Genomic DNA, 20,537 nt, shown 5'->3' on the forward strand with positions numbered 1-20,537 from the left:
GTGTGTGTGTGTGTGCGCGCGTGTGTCTGAATGCGAGTGTGAGAACAGAGTGGGAGTGTATGTTCATGTGATATAGTTCCTTTAACAGCAGCAACCTGGTAATCACTGCATGTAGTCACCTGAGATGCTCATTATCTAGTCCCTGTATGCTTTTTTTGTGCGTCTGTTCACCCACTCACACACATACACTCACACACAGCTGGACTTGAGTCTCATGAGTGTGTGCGTCTTTGTGCAGGTTGCTTGCACACACCTAAAGGAGTCAATGAGAAACCATGAAACAGAAAATGTAAATTATTGCAGAAAGCTGTTAAACAACTTGTATTATTATTGGAGTAACTTTCATGTGTATATATATAAAAAACACCTTGATGAGAGAAAAATAATCAATAAAACAAGGTTAACGCTCATAGCAATTATGCTGTTAGTTATTTTTCATTTATTGACTCTGCCGTTCTTGCACATCAACAAAAATCATCCCTCCTGCACCGCTCTCTTTCTCTACCTAAAATCAATTACTTCAGGGCATTGCTAATATAATTGAGGGCATATTAAGGCCTTGAAATTAATACACAGTCTAAATGTTAAAACTTTTCCATAACTTATCTCTTTGAATTGTTAATTTACCTTCTAAGATTGAATGTGAGGGGGAAAAAAAGACAGAAAAGGGAATGTTTTATTCTTAAGCAGCAGTAAGATGCAGGAGTTTATTTAATCGTTTTTTTTTTTCTTCTTCTTCTTTTTGCAAGTAAAATTTAAGACAACAGGGAAAAAAAAGCGCAGGTGCTGAGTACATTTAAAAAACTCCCAAGATGACAGTTAAGCAAATCAGAAAATTTGACTCCTTGCGCCTTTTTTTTTTAAATTTCAAAACACAAAATATACATGACATGAAGTTTCATGCACAAGAAATATTTTAAAAGAACAAAACTGAATAAACGTCTTAAAATCAGAAATATCCATTTCAACACTTACACTCTGTCTAAACTGAAACACACAACAAACCATTTGCAGATCTCCATTTCTAGTTCCAGATCAGTTCATGTTGCTTATTGAGCCGGTCACACATCACATTAAATTCACTCAGGGCTGTAGAAATATTCATTACAGGCATTTTGACGGATTTTACAAATCTGAAAATGCAGCGGGTTCTTGGAAAACATGCCAACTGAGGGACTAAGAGTATTAAGACAGAGAATCTGGCTCCAGTGAAAGGAGAAAAAGGGAAAGGGGAGCTGTTGCCGACACTGCTGTTTTCGTTTTCTGATTGTGTTTGTCTCTGCTTACTGTATATTTGTGAGATCCAGGGCTGTGTTTTCATTTTTTTCCCTTTTTTTTTAATATCCGATCATAGGACAAAATAAAATCTCCACATGCTCTGAAATCAGACACTGTACTTAGATACAAAACATTACTGAATAGGGAGAAAGAGATTACATAATGAAGGGGTTTAGAGTAGGTAGCATCACACGAGGAAAGAGTAAATGGAGGAGATTTGGGGCTCTGACTGTCGCTGACATTTTCCAAAAGGTCTTTTCGCCCACATCACCTGTCTTTTAGTGCTCGTGGTAATGATGGCCTGCCAGCAGCGGAGATGAGCCACTATCTGTTAATCACATGGCCCCCACGGGGATCCATGTCCACCGGTGTCGGCCGTGGCGGACAGTTTTCTGGTGGAGACTGACAGATAGAAAGAGAGAAAGAGATGGACAGAGAAAGGAATTTGATTTGTAGGAATATCACAAATTAAAAGTCAATAAAGAAAAACAGCAAAATAAAACCTGGTTTGGTTTATTATAAGAAAAAAACCCACTGAGCTCCATACATGTCAATCAATCAATCAGCATTTATTTATTCAATGCAAAATCAAAATAAAAGTGATGTCAGCGCACTTCACATAAATAGAGCAGTTATAGATCACAGACCCTCTGCCACAACCTATTTGGCTAAGAAAGAGAAATATAGAAGGATGCAGAATGACAGAGTGGTGAGAGAGACCATCATATAGACAAACTGAAACAGACAGATAAGAGTAGAACAAATACAAATATTTAGGCATAAAGATTGAGCAGAACCAGAATTTTGGTGGACAGACCTGCCATGACCACTGGGCCGAGGGATAGAGGGAGTTGCAGAAAGAGAGAGACAATGAGAAAAAAACAAATAGAAATAGAAGGGCATTTTTAAAGGCAGAAAACATCAAACTAAAAGCAGATTTAATAGTAAGAGTCATCTACCACAACTGGACGAGCTGAGGAAGGGGGATAGAGGAAGAGACAGAAAGACGGCAACGGCAACAACAACAAACACTACAAAACAGATAACACAGACTCGGGCTGTACAATATATCATTTAAGCATTGGGATATTCACATCACAGGATTTGGTGTCAGTAAAGTGGCCTGAAGCACATCACGCTGACACTTTTGTGTTTTTTTAATCCAAACCGAAATCGTCGGTTTTCTCGTTTCAGTGACTAATCTACGATTAAAGCCTGCCTGGTATCACCAAGAGTAGTCAGAGAACTGACCACTATGCATGCAGTGTCTGTGTGTCACCTGCATGGTAAAACCACAGGCTACAGGAGATAAGAAGTACAATTTTTTGAATTTAAATTAAATTAATGTACATAAAAAGAAACTGCATTCATCATTCTTCTGGTTTATTTCCTTTTTTTTTTTTTTTCAAATCAAGAGACACGTCATTCGACTATTAATGGTAATTGCACATGTCAATAATTAAAGAAAGACAGAACTGTGCATGCATGGTTGAGGCAGCTGAATAATTCCTAAGCAGCAGGTTATCAGTTGTGCTAGAGATGAATCACATTTATCCATAACCTTAATCAGCCTGATAGCTGACAACAATCTAATGGCTCTCGATACAAATTGATCAGAGTTATAACCATTAAGAGCTATTTATCTCGACCTTGTGGACATATTGCAGCAACATAAATATCCTTCACTTGTTCCAATCGGACCCATCTAAACGACCCAGTTTGTTGATCACTTGACCCAGTGGAGGTCAAAGGTCAGCCAGTTCAAACAGCTATCAGTGTGCAGCAGGCACTGTAAAACTGCTGTTTCTTATTTGAACACTGACCCCTCATTAACCCCATCTGCGCTGTGCTGAGAGTTATCACCTGCCACACAGGAGCAGAAATCCTTTACAGCATCTGGTGGGTTTGTGTGTGTGCGGGAAGGAGATAGACTCTCCATACGGATGATACAAAACATGGTTGTGTTTGTGTTGAGTAAGCGAGAGTAGGGGAGAGCTAGTTTGGAGTCAAAGAGTGCTAGTTGTTAAGTATGAAATGATTGAAACAGTGGAATATTAATACCCATCATATATCAATACCAATTTTCAAAAAACAGTTGCTAGATGGTTTTACAGTTTACAGGAGTGATATTCATCATGTCACGAGGGATTGTTTAAGGAAAGAGGTGCCAAACCAGAAGAAGCAACTTTGGTTTAAAGGAGTTTGGAGTCTGCACTTGCTTGCTCACTGCTGTACTTACCTCTTATCCTTTAACAGAATCAACAGCACCTGCCTAACAACAGTCCACTGCCTCTAATTTGACCGATCATAAACTGTCCCCAGCAACAAATCCTTGGAGTTACGTTTGGCTAATACAAGAGGAAGGCAACAAATACAGTTACACACCTCTTCCTTGAGCATAATGCTAACGTGAACACAATGATAATGCATAATATCTTGTGTTTTGTGTTAACATTATATGATTAGAGGGTAACCGCACTATCTGGTTTTCTCCTGAAGACTGCTGTTCATTAAGGAGATAAACATTGGCAGGTTGTTTTATAGCAGTGAATTAGCATCATACTGTAGCTAACTCTGGCCCAACAGTTGTGTCGTGTAGGGCCCAGTAAAAAAAAAACAATAAACTTATCTATTATTTGCTCGTCATATGGCAGAGATGGTAGAGGTGGCAAAGATTAATATGTTAACTGTAATATTCCTGTCAACAAGATGGGGGATTGATACAGTTTGAGTTTGCACTGACAGCGTATCAAAACATGTTGAGAATGTAGGATACATCTAACAACCTTTTTGCTGGCCTTCACATTTGTCTGGATTTTGATCTCTGTATTTTTGTATGGTAGTACTGAGTCAAATAAATCTAGATTTAGGAAAAAAAAGTGTTGTGATTATGACTTGAATGTTAACAGAAAATGCCTCCTTTTTAAAGGTATAACCTTGGAGACAGTGAAAAACTCTTTAGCACGTTGAATAGCAACTCAGTTTGGCGTTATAGTGATAGATTACATAGGTTATGATGGAGATTACTTTAACCTGGCGAAACACTTAAGTCAAAATAAATGTTAAACAAAATAAAGTCAAAGTCAGAGGATCATCAAATCTTTTGGCATGAATTCTTCTCCTGCGATCATGATTTTCTGCATAATTTTACACCAAACACTCTTTGTCTCTTTGTCTTATAATTCAGAAGATTTTAAGTGTTGAACCAATCACTTGATACTTCCATTTTTAAAGCCATGGACAAGGCACATGCAGTGCTTGACAGTAAAACTTACTGATTCTTTTCTGACTCAGATTCGTTGTATACGTATTGTAAGAAACGAGAAGACGCTTGACTTTTTTTCTTGAACATTTTATTTCAAATTTCCCTTTTCTCTGGTAAGTTGGCTTGTCTCAATGAAGGACAGAAAATAGAGATGGAAAAAAAACAAACAACTAACAGTGATTGCTGGGTGCTAATTCTTTCCCTGATAATTGGGACACTGCTTAAATATGATTGGTTGAACCAAAAAGGACACATGGAGACCCTGAAGAAATTGGGTGCAAATCTTCAAGAGTCACTCTTCCTTTTTGAGTTACATCAAGTGTTGGCAAAAAATGTTGCCATAATTATTTTGACAGTTTAATTTGACAAAAAGATAAATAAATAAAAAAAACCCACGTCAAAAAAACCCCATGACTTATTAATGAATATGCCAGCCTCTACAAAACTGCAGTGAAGAGGGAAATATAAGTTGAAGAAGATACAGTGACAGATCTTTGTCATCATTACTGGTGTATTACTAAGAGAACAGAAGTGATAATCACAGGTGGGGAAAAAGTGGCAATGAAAAAGCAACATTTTTATAAGTAGTCGTCCTGTATTAAAGGTTCAGAATAACAAGACCTGAGAAAATGGCATAGCAAAGGGCAGATTGTTGGTCCTAAGTTGAGTTTGTGTAAATGGGAATCATGAAGTTTACTTGTTCATTTTGTCTGGGTTGTCAGATTAGTTTTGCAACTCAGTGATCTGAAAATTCTTCTGCAGAATTATTCATATTGGCGCTGTTGACTCCAGAGGGTAAAAATTTCAACATGTGTTTTCGCTGGATCTATCCAATGCTTTTTCATTCAATTTCATTCATTCAATACAATTCTGTTTCCCATCATCTTAGAATAAATCATTAAATGCTATATTACCATAAAGGATGGATAGGAGACAATGACTCATACAATAAATGGGGCCATCAGCTGCTGCATAAATTGAGAATATGGCTTTATAATACGATAATGCTGTATAATATAATATAATGCAACACACCACTTTTATGTGTGATAAAGGCCAATTTATTGTCATTCTAACTCTAAATATACCTTTTTTATGCCACCAAAAGGCAAGTGGAGTTAGGTTAAGACCTTAAACCAAGTCCAGTTGCCTGATCAAGCTTTTAATGACTATGACCCGGATCACTGAGAAGTAGATATCCTTGTTCTATTTGGGCATTTTTCTATATTTTGACTCCTCTTTTTGTCCAGTTTGCCCCTCCTTAAATCATCCCAGGCTGTGAAAGCAGAAGAGAGATCAGCAATGTTGGGAGAAGAGAGTGAGAGAGAGAGTGACAGTAAAGGCCCGAGGTTGGATTCAAATAATGTCGCCGCGACAAAGACTACAACCTCTCTACATGAGGCACTAGACATAACCGCGAGGCTGTCCAGCACCCCAACTTCTGCTTCATTTATGTAAAACCTCCACCTGTTTGCACCTCTCTTCCCTTGTCCTTGTGCGCTGAACACAACAACACCCAATAGTTGGGCAAAGCACATTTTAAGTGGAGTAAAGCTGAAATCATTCTTGTTCTTCTTGTAGTTGTTTGTGCACCATTAATAGTAATCCGCTTGAATGAGTCACTGACAGGTATTTGAGCAAGTTTGAATTTTAAGAGTGATTTTCTTATTTCCTGTACATCCTTATATCCCATACTGTGGACATTTTCTCCAACAAAGGATGTGTATAAGCTTCTAGAAAGTGGGGGTGATGGATTGCTAAAATAAAAGAAAGAGTATCCATCAGACATGAGACTATAATTTCTGACTGCTAGCAACTGTCACCAATGCCACTTTTGCACTGTGATCTTTGCAGTCTTCACCTCTAAGAGGCCTCAACTTGTTTAAGCAACTTTGGAAACAGTAAGAGTAAAATAGATTCAATAGATACTAAAAAAAAAGAAGCCACTTGCACCAAGCTCCTGAACATCAAATGCCTCACCACTGTGTGCTTGCATCTATGACTACATAAACCCATCTATCATCCTTTGCAACTAAATAAATGCAGCTTGAGAGATTTGTGAGCTCCAGCACTCTCTCTGGATTCTGTCAGAGAGAAGGAGTCCACTGAGTTATATTTTGAACAGAAGGTCCTTCTATCAGAGCACCGACCTCCATTTATGGAGTGCCTGCAGCGCAAGAGTGTCCTTCTACCATAACACCCTCTGTCTCTGCCCTTTTTTTAAGATAAGCTTGCGAATATTTCTTATTTTATCAGATAATTTGATTAAAATCTACAAGATGTAAAACATTTTTTTTTTTAAATCATATATAAAACGCTTCCCCCCCCAAAAAATAGCTTTAAAGCTGCATAAATATGTTTTGGGCCACTAGGGGGCATTTATACAGTCTGAAAACACAACATTGACATGTATTCTTGCAAAGCTGGCAAACATTTGACAGAAAATGTATTTCTTTTCAGCTGCTGGAGCCCGGCTACTTAATAACTTTTTGGGTTATTTGGTGTTGATTTCATGTAGGATAAGAAGTTGTTCCTTTAACCTTCACATGAAAACACAAACTTTATTTAGTCTCCAGGAGCAAATACATTAGAGAAAGGGAAGTGTGTACAACATGAAAGTAATAGATGTTCTATTGTCTGTGTGTCTTTTTTATGTAGATTCTGAAAAACATATCAGCCAGAAATACATTTTCCAACTAAATGTGGTTGCTTTATACTGAGTGAGTAATTTCACAGCAGGAATTAAAGAAATTCCTCACAAAGTTTGTGAAGGATGTTGTGTTCATCTGACTTTTCTGCTGGATCATTTTTCTGTTCTATATTGGTGGCAAAGCTGAAGCACTGCGATCAAAGTTTATGTAACATTTGTAGGCATTTGTGTGTTATTATGCAGGACAAAATCATATGGACAAATACTTACACTTAGGTATTTGTGTTGTCATTTGCTATTCTCATATACTTGTAAGCATGCATGTCTTTAAATAAAAAAAGAAGACACTTTTAAGGGGATGTGTATTTTCCACCAGAATTGCAAACCTGGCATACAGTAGAGAAAGTATTAAAACCTTAAAAACAAATACGTTTTGATCATGATTCATTTTTAGTTTTTTTAGTTGTTTGTTTTTTTAACTGAGATATTAGTGTATCCCCACTTTCCTTAAATTGGCAGGTTGATGGTTCCTGCTGTGAGACTTTGGACCCATGACCTCAGTGAAATCCTGGCTGCAGCCCTGATTGTGAGTCTCCATCTCCTTTTACTCACTGATGGACAGTGAAGCCACTCAGTATTCTTCACCTCCTTCCATCTTCTTCAGACTTATTCTTCCTTTTCGCCTCCTTCCTCCTAAAAATCCCCGCTTCCTGTGGAGCGCCTGGTTTTGTGTGGCCCCGGCCCTGTCCCGTGTTTATCACTCCTCTGACGGGTTACCAGGGTCCCCCTCGCACCTGCGCCGCTCCCAGGTCCCTACAGGAATGCGCTGGGGCTTGTAATCGCCTTTGTGGGGGCCATTGAGTTGTACGGCTGAGTGAAACTTCCCAACCTCACAGCGCGCTGGCCGCTGAATGGGGCTCAGCGTGGGGCGGCTCTCCAAAACGCGGACGCTGCCAAATTCCTACAGTGGCGCTCCACAATCACTCCCACACAGGCCCCGATATAACGCCAAGCAGGGGGGGGGGGGGGGGGGGGGGCGAGAGGAGGAGTGTGTGTGTTGGGCAGAAAGATGGAAAAGTCTACATCTAACTCCAAATAAGATGGACACTATGTGCGTAAAATCACCACTCTGGATGAAATTGGCAAAACAATATTTGGGTTTCTGTCACTTTTTCGTCCGTTAAAGGGAAACATAGATTTTTTTTTGTAACAATAAACCAAGTCAGTATATTTTTCATTTTATATCTCACCTCTTGTCATAAAGTTCCAGTGCAGATGTTATTCCAACAACGGAGAAATCTGAAAAATAAAAAAGGAAATAAAAAAAGGCGTTTCAATGCTGTACAAAGTTTGAAATTAAGCAATTTCTCATAACTTTCAGGACATTTGTGCTGCGTTTTGGTGCATTAGGTCTGTGTGCCGGGGTGCAGTGTGGTAGCTGTGGGTAGATAGAGCAGCACTGCAGGATTAAGAGGCAGCAAGATTGTTAAACATGTCAACGTGTAATTGCACGATAAGGCCCTTCCGAGGAATTCATTGGCCCAGTTGCTTTCTCTATTCCGCGCTAATCTCGCCCGGCACATTCACTCTGTGCAATCTGTCTCCATAATCTTCTGTGACAGAGCAGGCGACGAGAGCAGGCTGCCTGGTAATTTTTTTAGGAAAAGGGGGGGAGACGAGGAGAAAATATGCAGAGGCGTGATAAAGTGACGCTAATTATCCCCATTTAGGACAGGGAGTGCAAGGGATCGGGGCTTTACGAGGCACCGAGTGTGCGCTGGAGCTGATGGCCTCCTAGCACGGAATATATCGGTGGCTACAAGATAAGAGTATCGCTCGGTGGAGAGATTTATTGGCCGGTCAGCTAAACACACACGCTTAAACATGCCTCTTACGCACACACACACACACACACACACACACACACACACACACAAACACACACACAGACAACCATTGCCTGCATACATTGCAACCTACACTTACCCCTCTTCCACCTCAAGGTGTAATTTATTCGGGTTAAATTTGCCAGAACGCTCCTCTTTTTAGTCTGGCGATGCGCCGTGACGCGCTCCGCCTCTCCGCGCTTTCAATGTTAATCCGCATCTCTTCACATCAACAGATAAGATGGAAACAGATGCGAGACACACCAGAAGCCTGTGATGCGCAGAGATGTCTCCACAGATGTGATTTTTCTTCGCTTTTGGAATTTAAAAGTAATTTCCCGACATCGTTCCTGTGGTTTCTTTCACCAGATTAATGCGCAGCCTGCAGACGTTACACGCTCTATATGAGGCCTAACAGGTTTAATTGACATACCATGCAAGTCTTCATCAGTGCTAAATAGGCCCTTTAACTATGTATTTGGGAATAATTGATTTTTTTTATTATGCGTAAGTATGCATAAATGTCCCTCATTTGCATGTGTATGGTTATTAGCCTGTTTCTACATACAAGGCCTACAGGCACACACAGATGTGCACGTCAAAACCAGCTGTGACCTGTCAAAATCTGACATCACGAGACTTTTAAAATTATTTTCAAAGCACTATTAATCTGAGAGGACACATGGTGTTCTTTTCGGCTAAACATGTGATATTCAAGATGTTTTTGCCAAATAGCAAAACACTGGCAGTCATTTAAAGTTTAAAACTGTGAAATCTGTTGAGTCATCAGTGACCACATCAGCTGAGTATCATGAGCGTCTGCTGGGTCAGTAAGAAGCTTAAGTCCAGTCTGTACACAGCGTTGTCTGGTTCTGTTTATGCAGCTCAGTTTTATATTTTCAAAAACTGACACGAAGATTTTCTTTCTTCCTCGAAAGGCCCTACTGTGTCTTAAGTGTCTTGCAGTGGTGACACCAAATAATCCTTCACTGCTTGGATTTCATGTTTTTGTTTCCCTTTAATTTTACTGACTCTGTCAAGTGTCAAGAACAAGATATCAACGCATCTGAGAGCCAATTTAAAATCTGATTGAACCACACAGTAGGAACTAAAACCGGATAAAATATCAGAAGTCACAAATATTCGTCAAACTCATGATCGATCTGTGTTCATTTGATTATGGGGATTTAAGCATGTGATTTAAAAAAAAAAAAAAAAATCTTCGTTGGATTGTAATGTTGATCCCCATGTCTTTATACTAACATCTGTTATCTTTGAACTTGATGTGTCATCGTCTTAAAGATCAACACAATAACATGCAAACAGATAAAACAAGAGTCCATATAAGACCACATAAAAGATTCGTTTGGTGTTTATTTATTCAATTTGGTTTTGAATCAACCCGTTTGTTACTTAACTGTAAATTACAGATTATCTTTATTTGTTTTGCCTTCAGGTTATATGAGGCGTTCAATGTCAGGAAATAAAATTGTCAAAATGTCACTGAAAAGTCTTTGTCCTTAAACGATGTTCTTGTAATGATAATATATCATTTGATGTGTCATTTCATAGTGATGTCTTGTTAGAATTTAAAGGTTTCAATAAATATGATTTCAAAATGGATGTAATTTAATTAATTTTATTTAGTTATGTTTTACATTTGACGAGAGTTTATGAAGAAACGTGAAGTCTCACACAATTTCATCTGTTAGCAATTTAAAGAAAATCTTAAACAATTGAATGACTATAGGCCTACATGATGAACATTTAAGATATCTGTTGCAGCTTAAATGCTCATTGTTGTTTTCTTTCCTCGATGAACAGACTAATATCAAATCCGCCACTTCAGGGGAAAATGAAACTCGTAAATTGTAAATTCAGGTTAAATCTCTACTCTTTGATTTATAACAGTGCTTCGTTAATTGCAATAACAAATGTGTAGTTCACTTTTACTGTTTTATAAACATTTTTAAATGTACTTAAACGAATGTTTCATAATGACAATTACAACCAACGTTGTCATCAATACTCCACACGTGAATCAACTTGCTCTGCTTTAAATATAAAATAAGTTGATAAAGTTTGGCCAGCTGCATGTCTAAAATGCGAAATGAATTTTTAAATATAGTTGGTAAATAAATTTTATGACAGAGAAAGTCTAGATCTTCAAACACACTCATCATCCATACTGATGTGGTTTCCTCTCAGGCCTTCAGCTTTTACGCACAATTACGCACAATTAGAAAACAATCAGACAACAATTAGGCCATTTGAAAGCTCGTGGGATCTGTGTCCGGCACTGATGTGAAAATTTAAACAGGTGGTTATTTTGCTCGAGAGGAAGCTTGCTGATATTCATGTGTCCTAAGACGTGAAAAACACTCGTGTAAGAAGATTGTGGAAAATAATCAATGTAAGACTGTCGTCTTAAGAATCAAAGCAGGATCTCGTGAAATTTATTCAATTCTTCTTTCAATGCAATAATCAGGGCTTTTCACTTACAGAAAAGCACTTAAATTACAACAGCAGTTGCCCGTCATCTTTGAAATATTAAAATTATTCACAATTTACAATAATTAGTGTTACAATAAAAAGAGATGATTTCCAAGAATTAAGACACAGGCTTCTGCAAATAAACACAAATGTTTTTTTAAAGAATGTGAGTTTCCCATTTCTTTTGAAGCACTTTCTTCAGATTATGACACGTTTTCTCGTTTTTCAATAACTTACAAGAACCCTCCCCCCCACCCACCCCCACCCCTCAAAAAAAAAAAGAAAAAAAAAAGAAAAAGAGAGACAATTGAACCAAACACCAGCATCTGAACCTGGTGAAACCCTCAACTAAGACTGTGAAATGATGGACAAAAAGATGAGAGCACAATAACCAATATCTCAGCTTCATGTTCGTTATATAATTCCACTGGTGGCTACTCCAAAAGAGCCGAGATGAATCTGCTATTTACCTTCATTTACAATAAACATTCTGTACAAAATGCAGGTAGTTCTCGGGGCCGGGGTGATTTAGAAAAGAGGTAAATATTTGGTTATGTGTTCGTTAGCAGTTTTCAATTATTCAGGGAGTCTAAATGTGTGTTAGAGGGACCGTCCCGTTCACTCCAGCCGCTGCGCTCTGGTAATGTTGCGGCAAGGCATGGAGTCTACTCTGCATTGACGGATCCCCCGGCTCTCCGGTTGGTAAATACATGCTTATCATCTCTCTCAAGTCTCCGGGGCACGGACCCCGAGAGTGTGTGCTGCTGACGGGAGGGCTTACACTCGGCTCCGACTTCACCAGCGACCCTAACGTCCCCATGGCAGCCGAGGAGGAGACGCCGGAGCCCTGGTGCTGCGTGTAGGTGATCCCGCCGTAACCAGATGGAGAAGCGTTCATGTAGCTCTGAGAGTTCGAGATGGGGCTGTACTGCAGCGCCGTCATGTCGTAGCGGTGCATAGGCTGCGGGTTGTGTGAGTGGTGGTGGTGTGAGTGGTGGTGGTGGTGCGCCCCGCTGCCCGGGTGCTGGCTGTAGGCGAGCTGAGCCTCCTGCATCATCGCTGCGGCCGCCGCGGCTGCAGCCACCTGTCCCGAGTACGCACCGTTCGCCCAGCCGTTCATGTGCGAGTAGCCGGAGCCGGCGGAGCCTCCGTGACCCCCGGGGCTCTCTAACCTCTGCCCGACCCCCGATGAACTCATCCCGACCCCTAAACCAACTCCACCGCCCCCACTGGGCCCTGAAAGCAGTCCGCCGGCAAGAGAATATTTGTCCTTTTTCAGCAGCGTCTTGGTCTTCCGTCTGGGCCGGTACTTGTAATCCGGATGCTCCTTCATGTGCATGGCGCGCAACCGTTTCGCCTCGTCGATGAAAGGACGCTTCTCAGCCTCGGACATCACCTTCCACTCCGCACCCAGCCGCTTGCTGATCTCAGAGTTGTGCATTTTGGGGTTCTCCTGTGCCATCTTCCTCCGCTGCCCACGGGACCAAACCATGAACGCGTTCATCGGTCTCTTCACCCGTTCCTGGTTCGCTTTGGACCCGCTGTTCGGACCCGTTTGCCCCGTGGTCGTGTTCGTTTGAGGGCCAGGGGAATGGAGGTCAGTTTCCATCATCATGCTATACATTAACCTGGTTTTAAAGTTCGCCACCAACAGAGAAAAAGTGTATTTTCAGGAGAGCTCAGGCGCGCACAGAAACGAGTGCGCACAGGAGGACTGGCTTTCAAAATTAATATTCTAACCCCAAATGAATCAAACACGAGATGAAAATTAATCCAAAAAGGGGAATTAAATGTTCTCCAACCAGTGTTTCAGCCTGTCTTCTCATCCACTGTGATAGAATGCGCTTTGGAGCCACTTTCCCTGTCGGAGTTGAGAAGTTAGTTAAAGCGGCGGCCATGTGATGCGCACTGACAGCGGTTAAATGAGCCACAAGCGGCCAATGAGGCTGTAGCAGCAGAGTGATTTGCATGGAGTTTGGTCAGGTGACTAGAGGACCCATAGAGAAAGAACACACCAGAGGAGGAGGAGAAGGAGAAGGAGGAGGAGGCAGAAAGGAGGGTCAATCCCACAAATAGCACCAGGCATTTGAAATTTCCAAACAGGCTCGAAGAGACTTTAGCTAAACAAAAATACCTACGATTTTTTAGCTGTGTTTTGACGGCCAAAAGGTTGATGCTGTCCGTGATTATGATGAGTCAAACATCTCGACATATTAAAAATATTTATAAATCATTAACAATAATTAAATAAAATGAACAAGTCAATAAATTATAACATTTACCAAACAATTCTATGGCTTTAGTAAGTTTTACATTTCTAAATTATTTTCTAACTTTTATACCTTCTCTCGATATATGTCCTTAAAAGTCTAACACATCCTCCTATCTTTACATTCTCAGTTCTCCCTGGCAGCTTGCGTTAAAATGTACCCTATTTTATTTTATCAGTTCATCATTAGAAGACTTGATGCTCCACCAGCGAGTTAAAATCTTTTTTTTAACGACCTCTCCCTCTCTCTGCTTGTCTCTCTCTCTCTCTCTCTTTCTCCATCCTGGTATGTAATTAAGGTATGTGATAATAGCAGGTGTCATGGAGAGAAATAGTACACTCTCAATGCAGAGAATGATGTGTGAGACATTTGGTAAAAACTGTTTTTCAAAGAGGAGAAGCGCACCAGAATGGATAGCCATATAATGACGTGAAGATGAAGGGGCAAAGCGCCGTTATCGCCGTCTGCTGGTGACGGTGAACGCGTCCTTGTTGTGCGTGTTTGTGCAACTAAAGCCGATCAGAAAGACACCATGTAAAATGCCCTGCTGTTGTTACTTTTAAGTGACAGATACATGTTATGTCTCTCCCCCCGTTTACATCCAGTGAAGTAGGCAAAACCAAGAGAGGAAAAGTGTCCGCGCGTCTTCGACTCCGCGCATATTTAATCCAGATTTCACAGCTGACCTCCCTTGAAAAGCCCAATCAACCTCTAATTGAAAGGGAAAACGAAATACCACTTCCCGCGGCGAGACTAACGATTTAATCATTCCATCGTTCCTTGCTGTTTTTTACTTTAATTGGAGCTTAGCTTGATGTAGTTCTGTGTTCAGGGCCTGAGGGACCGGGATCACTCGGACAGATCCATGCGTCTTTGGTAATGGGGTTAACGGGAGATCACAATGGTCAATAACACGTTTCCAGTGGTCCAGGGCCATGTGGCTGAAAGCCCGAGGAGGAGATGACAATGTAATTATGACACCCGGAGAGCTACAGGGCTGTGAGAGCCAGTGAAAACATCCCACATGGATATACATGCAAACACCAACATGATGAAATGGCCTCTTTTGCTTCTATTACAACATGAAATTAGAATGAATAAATTATATTTATTTAAAGGCCTTTTTTTTTAGATTTAAAAATAGGCAATACTGTATTTTAAAAACAGATCATTTAGATTTTTCTACGTTTGTCTTTTTAAAGCGCCGATGATATTTCTAAATTAATTAAAGCGCACACAACTACCAATGCATCCACACAGGTAAAACAATCTCATATCAATTGAATTAAAAAGGACTATTCCCATGGGACATATTTAAGAAATACAAGGATTGACTGAAAATAATCATTAAATATCATCCCATTAAGATGATTATTGTTATTGTCTTTGCCTTGCAGTATTAGTTTAGGGATCGTGGAGTATTAGCCTTTATAGTGACAGTGGGACCCCAGTGGCCCTCCTGTTTACTCTCTCTGTCATCCCCCATCAGTCACTCCTCTTTTAACAAAGCTGCTCGCTCCTTTGTGAGCGGCCCTCTGCAACAGGATGCGAGCACCGCGATGCACGACAGAGGCCAGGGGTCAAAACAGTTAAGACATTGCCCCCCGTATAGTCACAAATGAATAAAAAAAAGTATTGTGATTAAAATTCATTCTCAACGTAAATACATACAAGCATTCTGCTATTTCTTGCGCGAAAAAATATATACATATACAAAAAAAAACAACGGATACCCCCCTGTGTCTGTGATCTTTTCTCCTTCAATGAAATAGAACAACAATTTCCACGTGCGCTGCGTTGCGTGGCTGTGCGTGTGTGCGTGGAATTTTGCTGTTGAGGGATAAAAGAGTCACGATCGCCGGCTGATAACCTCCGGACAAAGAAAAGGAGTTAAGCAAAAGAGAGCGAGCTTTAGTGCTTAAACACGCACGCTGAAATGTAAAGTTGTGATGATCAGCCCCCCCCCCGACCACCACCACCACCATCACTTCCACGCGCCCCCCCCCCCCTCCCGCCTCCTCAAAAGTAACAACACTAAGAAAAAAAAAACACGTCACCTAAATAGCACAAATTCAAACCGTTAACAGTTTTATAATTTACATAAAGCAACATATTGTTTTTCTCTTGAATCCGGCGGGCTGCAGTTGGCAAGGATCAGTAGCCGAATATTTCAATCGGAAAATCAAACAGTCGCTTAGAGAGCAACTGGTAGCACCACGAGTGCAGAGCTGTGTGCTCTGTGCAGCCAGACACTGCTGGATCTCACTTGTCCCGAAATACAACGGCAGCCATAGAAACACATTTGATCAGCATTGAAATGAAAATTGAATAACCAAAGTAATGGCTGCCAATACAGACACTTTGTATGCGTAATCATGCGTCCTTTAAAGACAAATGCATTTTACGTATAAAAGCTAATACTTGAAAAAAAATAAAAATAATGCCCTCATTGTGTACGGAACTGTCAAATGCAAACTTACGCATGTTTCCCTCGTCCTCTCTGCTCCAGACCAAGTGGGCAGATTTCTCCCTCCATCCTCCTAAAGCCGTCCTAAACCCTCCAAAGCTGCATGTAAGACCGTTACTCCCACTACAATCTGGCTGCTAAAGTGCCAAGGCCATCCATCCAACCATCCATGCATGCCCGCCCGGTGCCCAAACCCACCACTCCAAACACACTGAGGGGCAGAGACAAGAAGAAATGACATTTATTATACACTCTAAAAAAGACAATTCCAACTTATTGTTTCTCTCTGTGAAAGGGGGCTTGCTTCTAACATAATGAAGCGTCTTTTGTGTGGCACAGAACAATACAAAACAAGTATTCTAATAAATAGCCTCTTTTTTTTGGCTCTCCAGGATGAATGGGGCTGGAGCGGCGGGGTTCTGAAAGGCAGCTGTGCCGCATTCGGGGAGGAGGGGCGAGGACTTGAGGAGGAGCCCCGCAACCCCTTCGCCTCCTCCTGGATACTGACTCTCATTTACTGCTCCTGGAGCAGAGGAGGATGCAAAGTGGAGGGGAGGTATACGGAGGGTGGTATTGACTTTGGAGGCTGTATTTTTTTCCACTCAGGACATACACTGTGTTCAACAATGTGATCCTCAAATCACCAAATATTGCTTCATACTGTGAAGTCTGCAGCATCCAATTAGATTGAGTTTACATGAGCCTGCACAGCTTGCAAGCATGTGGCTCTGACAGCTTCTACACATACTCAGACACACACAAACACACAAAAACCTACATAAATGCCACAAATATGCTGGCTTTATAGGATGAAAACAGAGTGGCTCTGGAGAACAGGTGCTTCTCTAAGCACCTGTTGCCAACACACGCAGAGATGTTCCTGGCCTCTGATACTGCCTAAAATGAAGGATTGGATAATGTAGAGATTTTCCTTAAATATTATAGACATATTTTAAGTCACTCTAAAATTAATGGGATACTCAGTTTTATCAAATACTCTTGAAATATTACTTGCCACGTCTATGCACACACTCAAACTGGTCCGCTTCATCGACTCCTCTCCACTGGAAGTTCAGACTTGATTACCTCACAGATTAATTTCTTCTCAATCTAACCCCTCGCTGTTTGTTTTTCCAAACACAGGATCAGAATGTGGTCGAGCATCTGCTCCACTGTTAATGAATCAGGCATGCTAGTGCTGTTTCTTCTGATTCCTGTCCTCGGTGCCTTTCTGCCTGTTGCAGCCTCCTGGCCTCATACATAACTGAAATACTACACAACCTGACTCGTGGCTGACAGGTGTCTGAAACTGCACACATCTGAAGCCAAGGGGAAATACCTTTGAGTCTGAAAGTAATTTGCAGACAGAAGGTGTTTAGGGACAATAAGTTAGACATGTTTTGGCTTGATGAACTTAATAAAAAATCTTTGAGGTTTCTATTTTTTAGAATCTGATTACCACTCGCTGTGATTGCAATATTGACAACAATCTTGTGCATGTGTGGAATGTCTTTTCTGTCTGTCATTTGTGTTGTTTCACTTTAGTCCTGTCAATAAGACCCAGTGTCGAAAAAATTTAAGTTAAAAGGTGGTTTGCCAACCATAACATTTTCTGTCCGTAGAGAAGATAGAGCAATGTGACGCAGATTTAAACAATTGGACTGATTCAACCGAAGATTCTAAGTTTACCAAAAAGATTATTGTCACTTTGTCAGATATCCTGTTCTGCATCAAAGAAGACTTTTATATAAACCATTTAAGAAGAAGATTTGACCATGAAGTGGTTCGGCAATAAGCAATGTTGAACCTACTAGAAAGTAGGAAAATAAGAGACAGACATCAAGAGTGATATCAGGTCAGGTTCAGGACTAAAAGCTTGAAGGAAGAGTGAGCCAATTGGCTAAAAGGAAAAGGTCTAAGCCCGGATCATATGTTTTCTTTCTGATACGCATAGACCCCTCCCCAAAAAAAAAAAAAAAAAAAAAAAAAACAAGACGAGATGACATAACACATGTAAAACAAATCAAGGAATTGGTATAAGAATTTGTATCTTATTTGCTTCAAAAGTCAAACTTAAACTATGATTCTGTTCTAAAAGTATATATGCTGGGTTTTTTCTTTTTAACCAAGCAGACAAGAATATACAAAGACTTGATCGTCAACTTCAGTACAAAATTGGAAAACAGCAAGAATATTAAGTATAAATTATGACAAGTTTTATGAGCTATTTATAAAATGCTAAAAACAGATCCAAAGACATACATGTAAAATAGAGCAGATGCGATCCAGTGTTGAGAGAATTTACAGTAAAAAATGGCCTCAACAAGTTTATATGTAGGATCAGAAACACATTGTGGGTAAAAAGCATAATGCATCATGTTCTTATCAAGTTTTTGAGCATGATGGTAACCCCAAACTGACAAAGTTAAAGTGTGATTTTTTGACAGAGAGAACATAACATGCCATTCAAATCTGGGCCACTCTTGTCTACAAGCAATTTGTTCTTTTGTTGCTCCATGTGCTCTATTTTCATCTTCTCCTCTCAGTAGAATCGTAAGAGAAGAGCATGTACGAGCCTGATGGAGCGGTGAGTCAGAGACAAGATGACATGAACAAGTGAGGAAGAGAGTAAGAAGGAAAAAGGGAGAGAGGAGAAGGAGAGGAGGAGGAGGAGGAGAGAGAGAGTGAGAGAGAGAGAGTGAGAGCAGGGAGGCCAGTGTCAATCCCACGGCAAACAGCAGTGGATAATCATGGGCTTTAGGAAAACACTGTGTCCATAATGCTATTACCCAGGATTACCTACTCCAGCCGAGCAGGCGAGACTCTCTTCACAATGTGCCACAGACCTTTCAGATAATCATCTTATCACAGATGACAAACCCAGAAGAAACATCCCATTATTCAAGAAGAGGGGGGAAATCTACAGCATGTTTGGATGAAGACATATTGTTCGCCTAAAGTATTCAAGTGGAAAAATATCAGATTTTGAAATTAGCACGCGAGTAGCTTTGCCACTCTCTCTCTCTCTCTCTTTTTTCCTTCTCTCACCGTCTCTTTCTCCTTTTCCTGCAGGGCAATTAGAGACAAGATTTTACGCATTGTTCAGCTTATCAATTAGCCATAACACCTTCCCCTCTGATTGGTCTGTAATGAACGTAATGGTTTTAACAGTCAGGAGTTGCAACTCTTAGAGGTGCTGTGCTAATGGTGTCGCCACAGTGATGGAGTCACAGTAACAGCTCTGTGGAAAAAAAAGCAGGAAGGAGGAGGGGAGGGGTAAGTCAGCTCTCTCTAACACATCTCTAATTAGAGCTCACAGTCAGTCATTACTGATGTAATAGGGTGTAACACTAATGGCTATCAGGCAAGCCCCCACAAACAACAGAGGGGGGTTCTTGTAAGGTGAGAGGAGCAGAACATTTATGGAGAAGGGAGAGAAAGAAAAAAAAAATGTCACGGTGAAATGGAAAGTTGGGGGTGTGGAGGGGTGTCAAGGAGTGAGGGGAGTGATTAGGGGAAAGAGCGGTGAGCGGCAGAGAAGGTTTTTAAGCACAGTAGTCAGAGGTCATGGCCCATTAATGGAAAGTCTTTCTTTGATGATGCTGAAATCTGTCATGTTGGTTTTAGTCTGGGTGAGGATGAGATAAAAACATGTACTATAGAGAAGTAAGGGAGGTATGAGCAGCTTAGTGGTTCAGAAGACAAAAGAGGGGGGGGCCATTACCAACACTCCTGGTTAAGCGTTTCAGCCTTTAGACCTTGTTAGTACTGATGTACTGAAGCCCTTTCAGCTAGTGGTAAAACTTTTTACACCTTATGGCACAAAATTATTTTAAAAAAGTGTGACTGTGGAGAGGATAATAAGAAATGTTGGGAGAAAAGAAAAGGGAGAACGATTTTCCTTCACTGACCGTTTCAAAGGGACGTTTTGTTGACTGTGGGAAAGGGATCGGACCGATTCCATGGCAACCGCATCCGCCAAGTAAGTCCAATTCAGCTGGATTTAAGGGTAGCTTAAATGCTTTCTTATGTTTTGCATTGGGCTTTTTACAGATTTGACTTGGATGTCAGTGTGGAAATTGGCCTTTCCTTCCCTGTACTTTATTTGTGTTCAGTGTTTAATTCTTTCTGTTATATTATTTGTTGTTCTTACATTTTGTTTTTAACAAGTGTATAGTACTTTGGTGAACCAGGGATGTTCTAAATGTGCTATAGAAATAAAGATTGA

General features: G+C 40.6%; 1 protein-coding gene across 2 annotated transcripts; it reads right to left on the reverse strand.

Annotated features, from left to right (window-relative positions):
• Positions 1–393: 393 nt before the first annotated feature.
• On the reverse strand, positions 394–16,515 carry sox1a (SRY-box transcription factor 1a). Of its 2 annotated transcripts, none has more exons than XR_013780242.1 (3): positions 16,323–16,515; positions 8,444–8,492; positions 394–1,680 (listed from the first exon to the last, which is right to left on the reverse strand). XR_013780242.1 is itself a non-coding variant. In XM_079357271.1 (3 exons), exons 1-2 carry the CDS (start codon positions 13,194–13,196, stop codon positions 8,472–8,474), a joined length of 864 nt encoding a protein of 287 aa, XP_079213397.1. In that variant the 5' UTR covers positions 13,197–13,727; the 3' UTR covers positions 394–1,680; positions 8,444–8,471. The 2 variants fall into 2 exon arrangements, 1 of the variants encoding a protein (XP_079213397.1); XM_079357271.1 differs by lacking the exon at positions 16,323–16,515 and adding an exon at positions 12,354–13,727.
• Positions 16,516–20,537: the final 4,022 nt, after the last annotated feature.

Source organism: Symphodus melops (genome assembly GCF_947650265.1).
Source record: "Symphodus melops genome assembly, chromosome: 12".
Taxonomy (NCBI): Eukaryota; Metazoa; Chordata; class Actinopteri; order Labriformes; family Labridae; genus Symphodus; species Symphodus melops.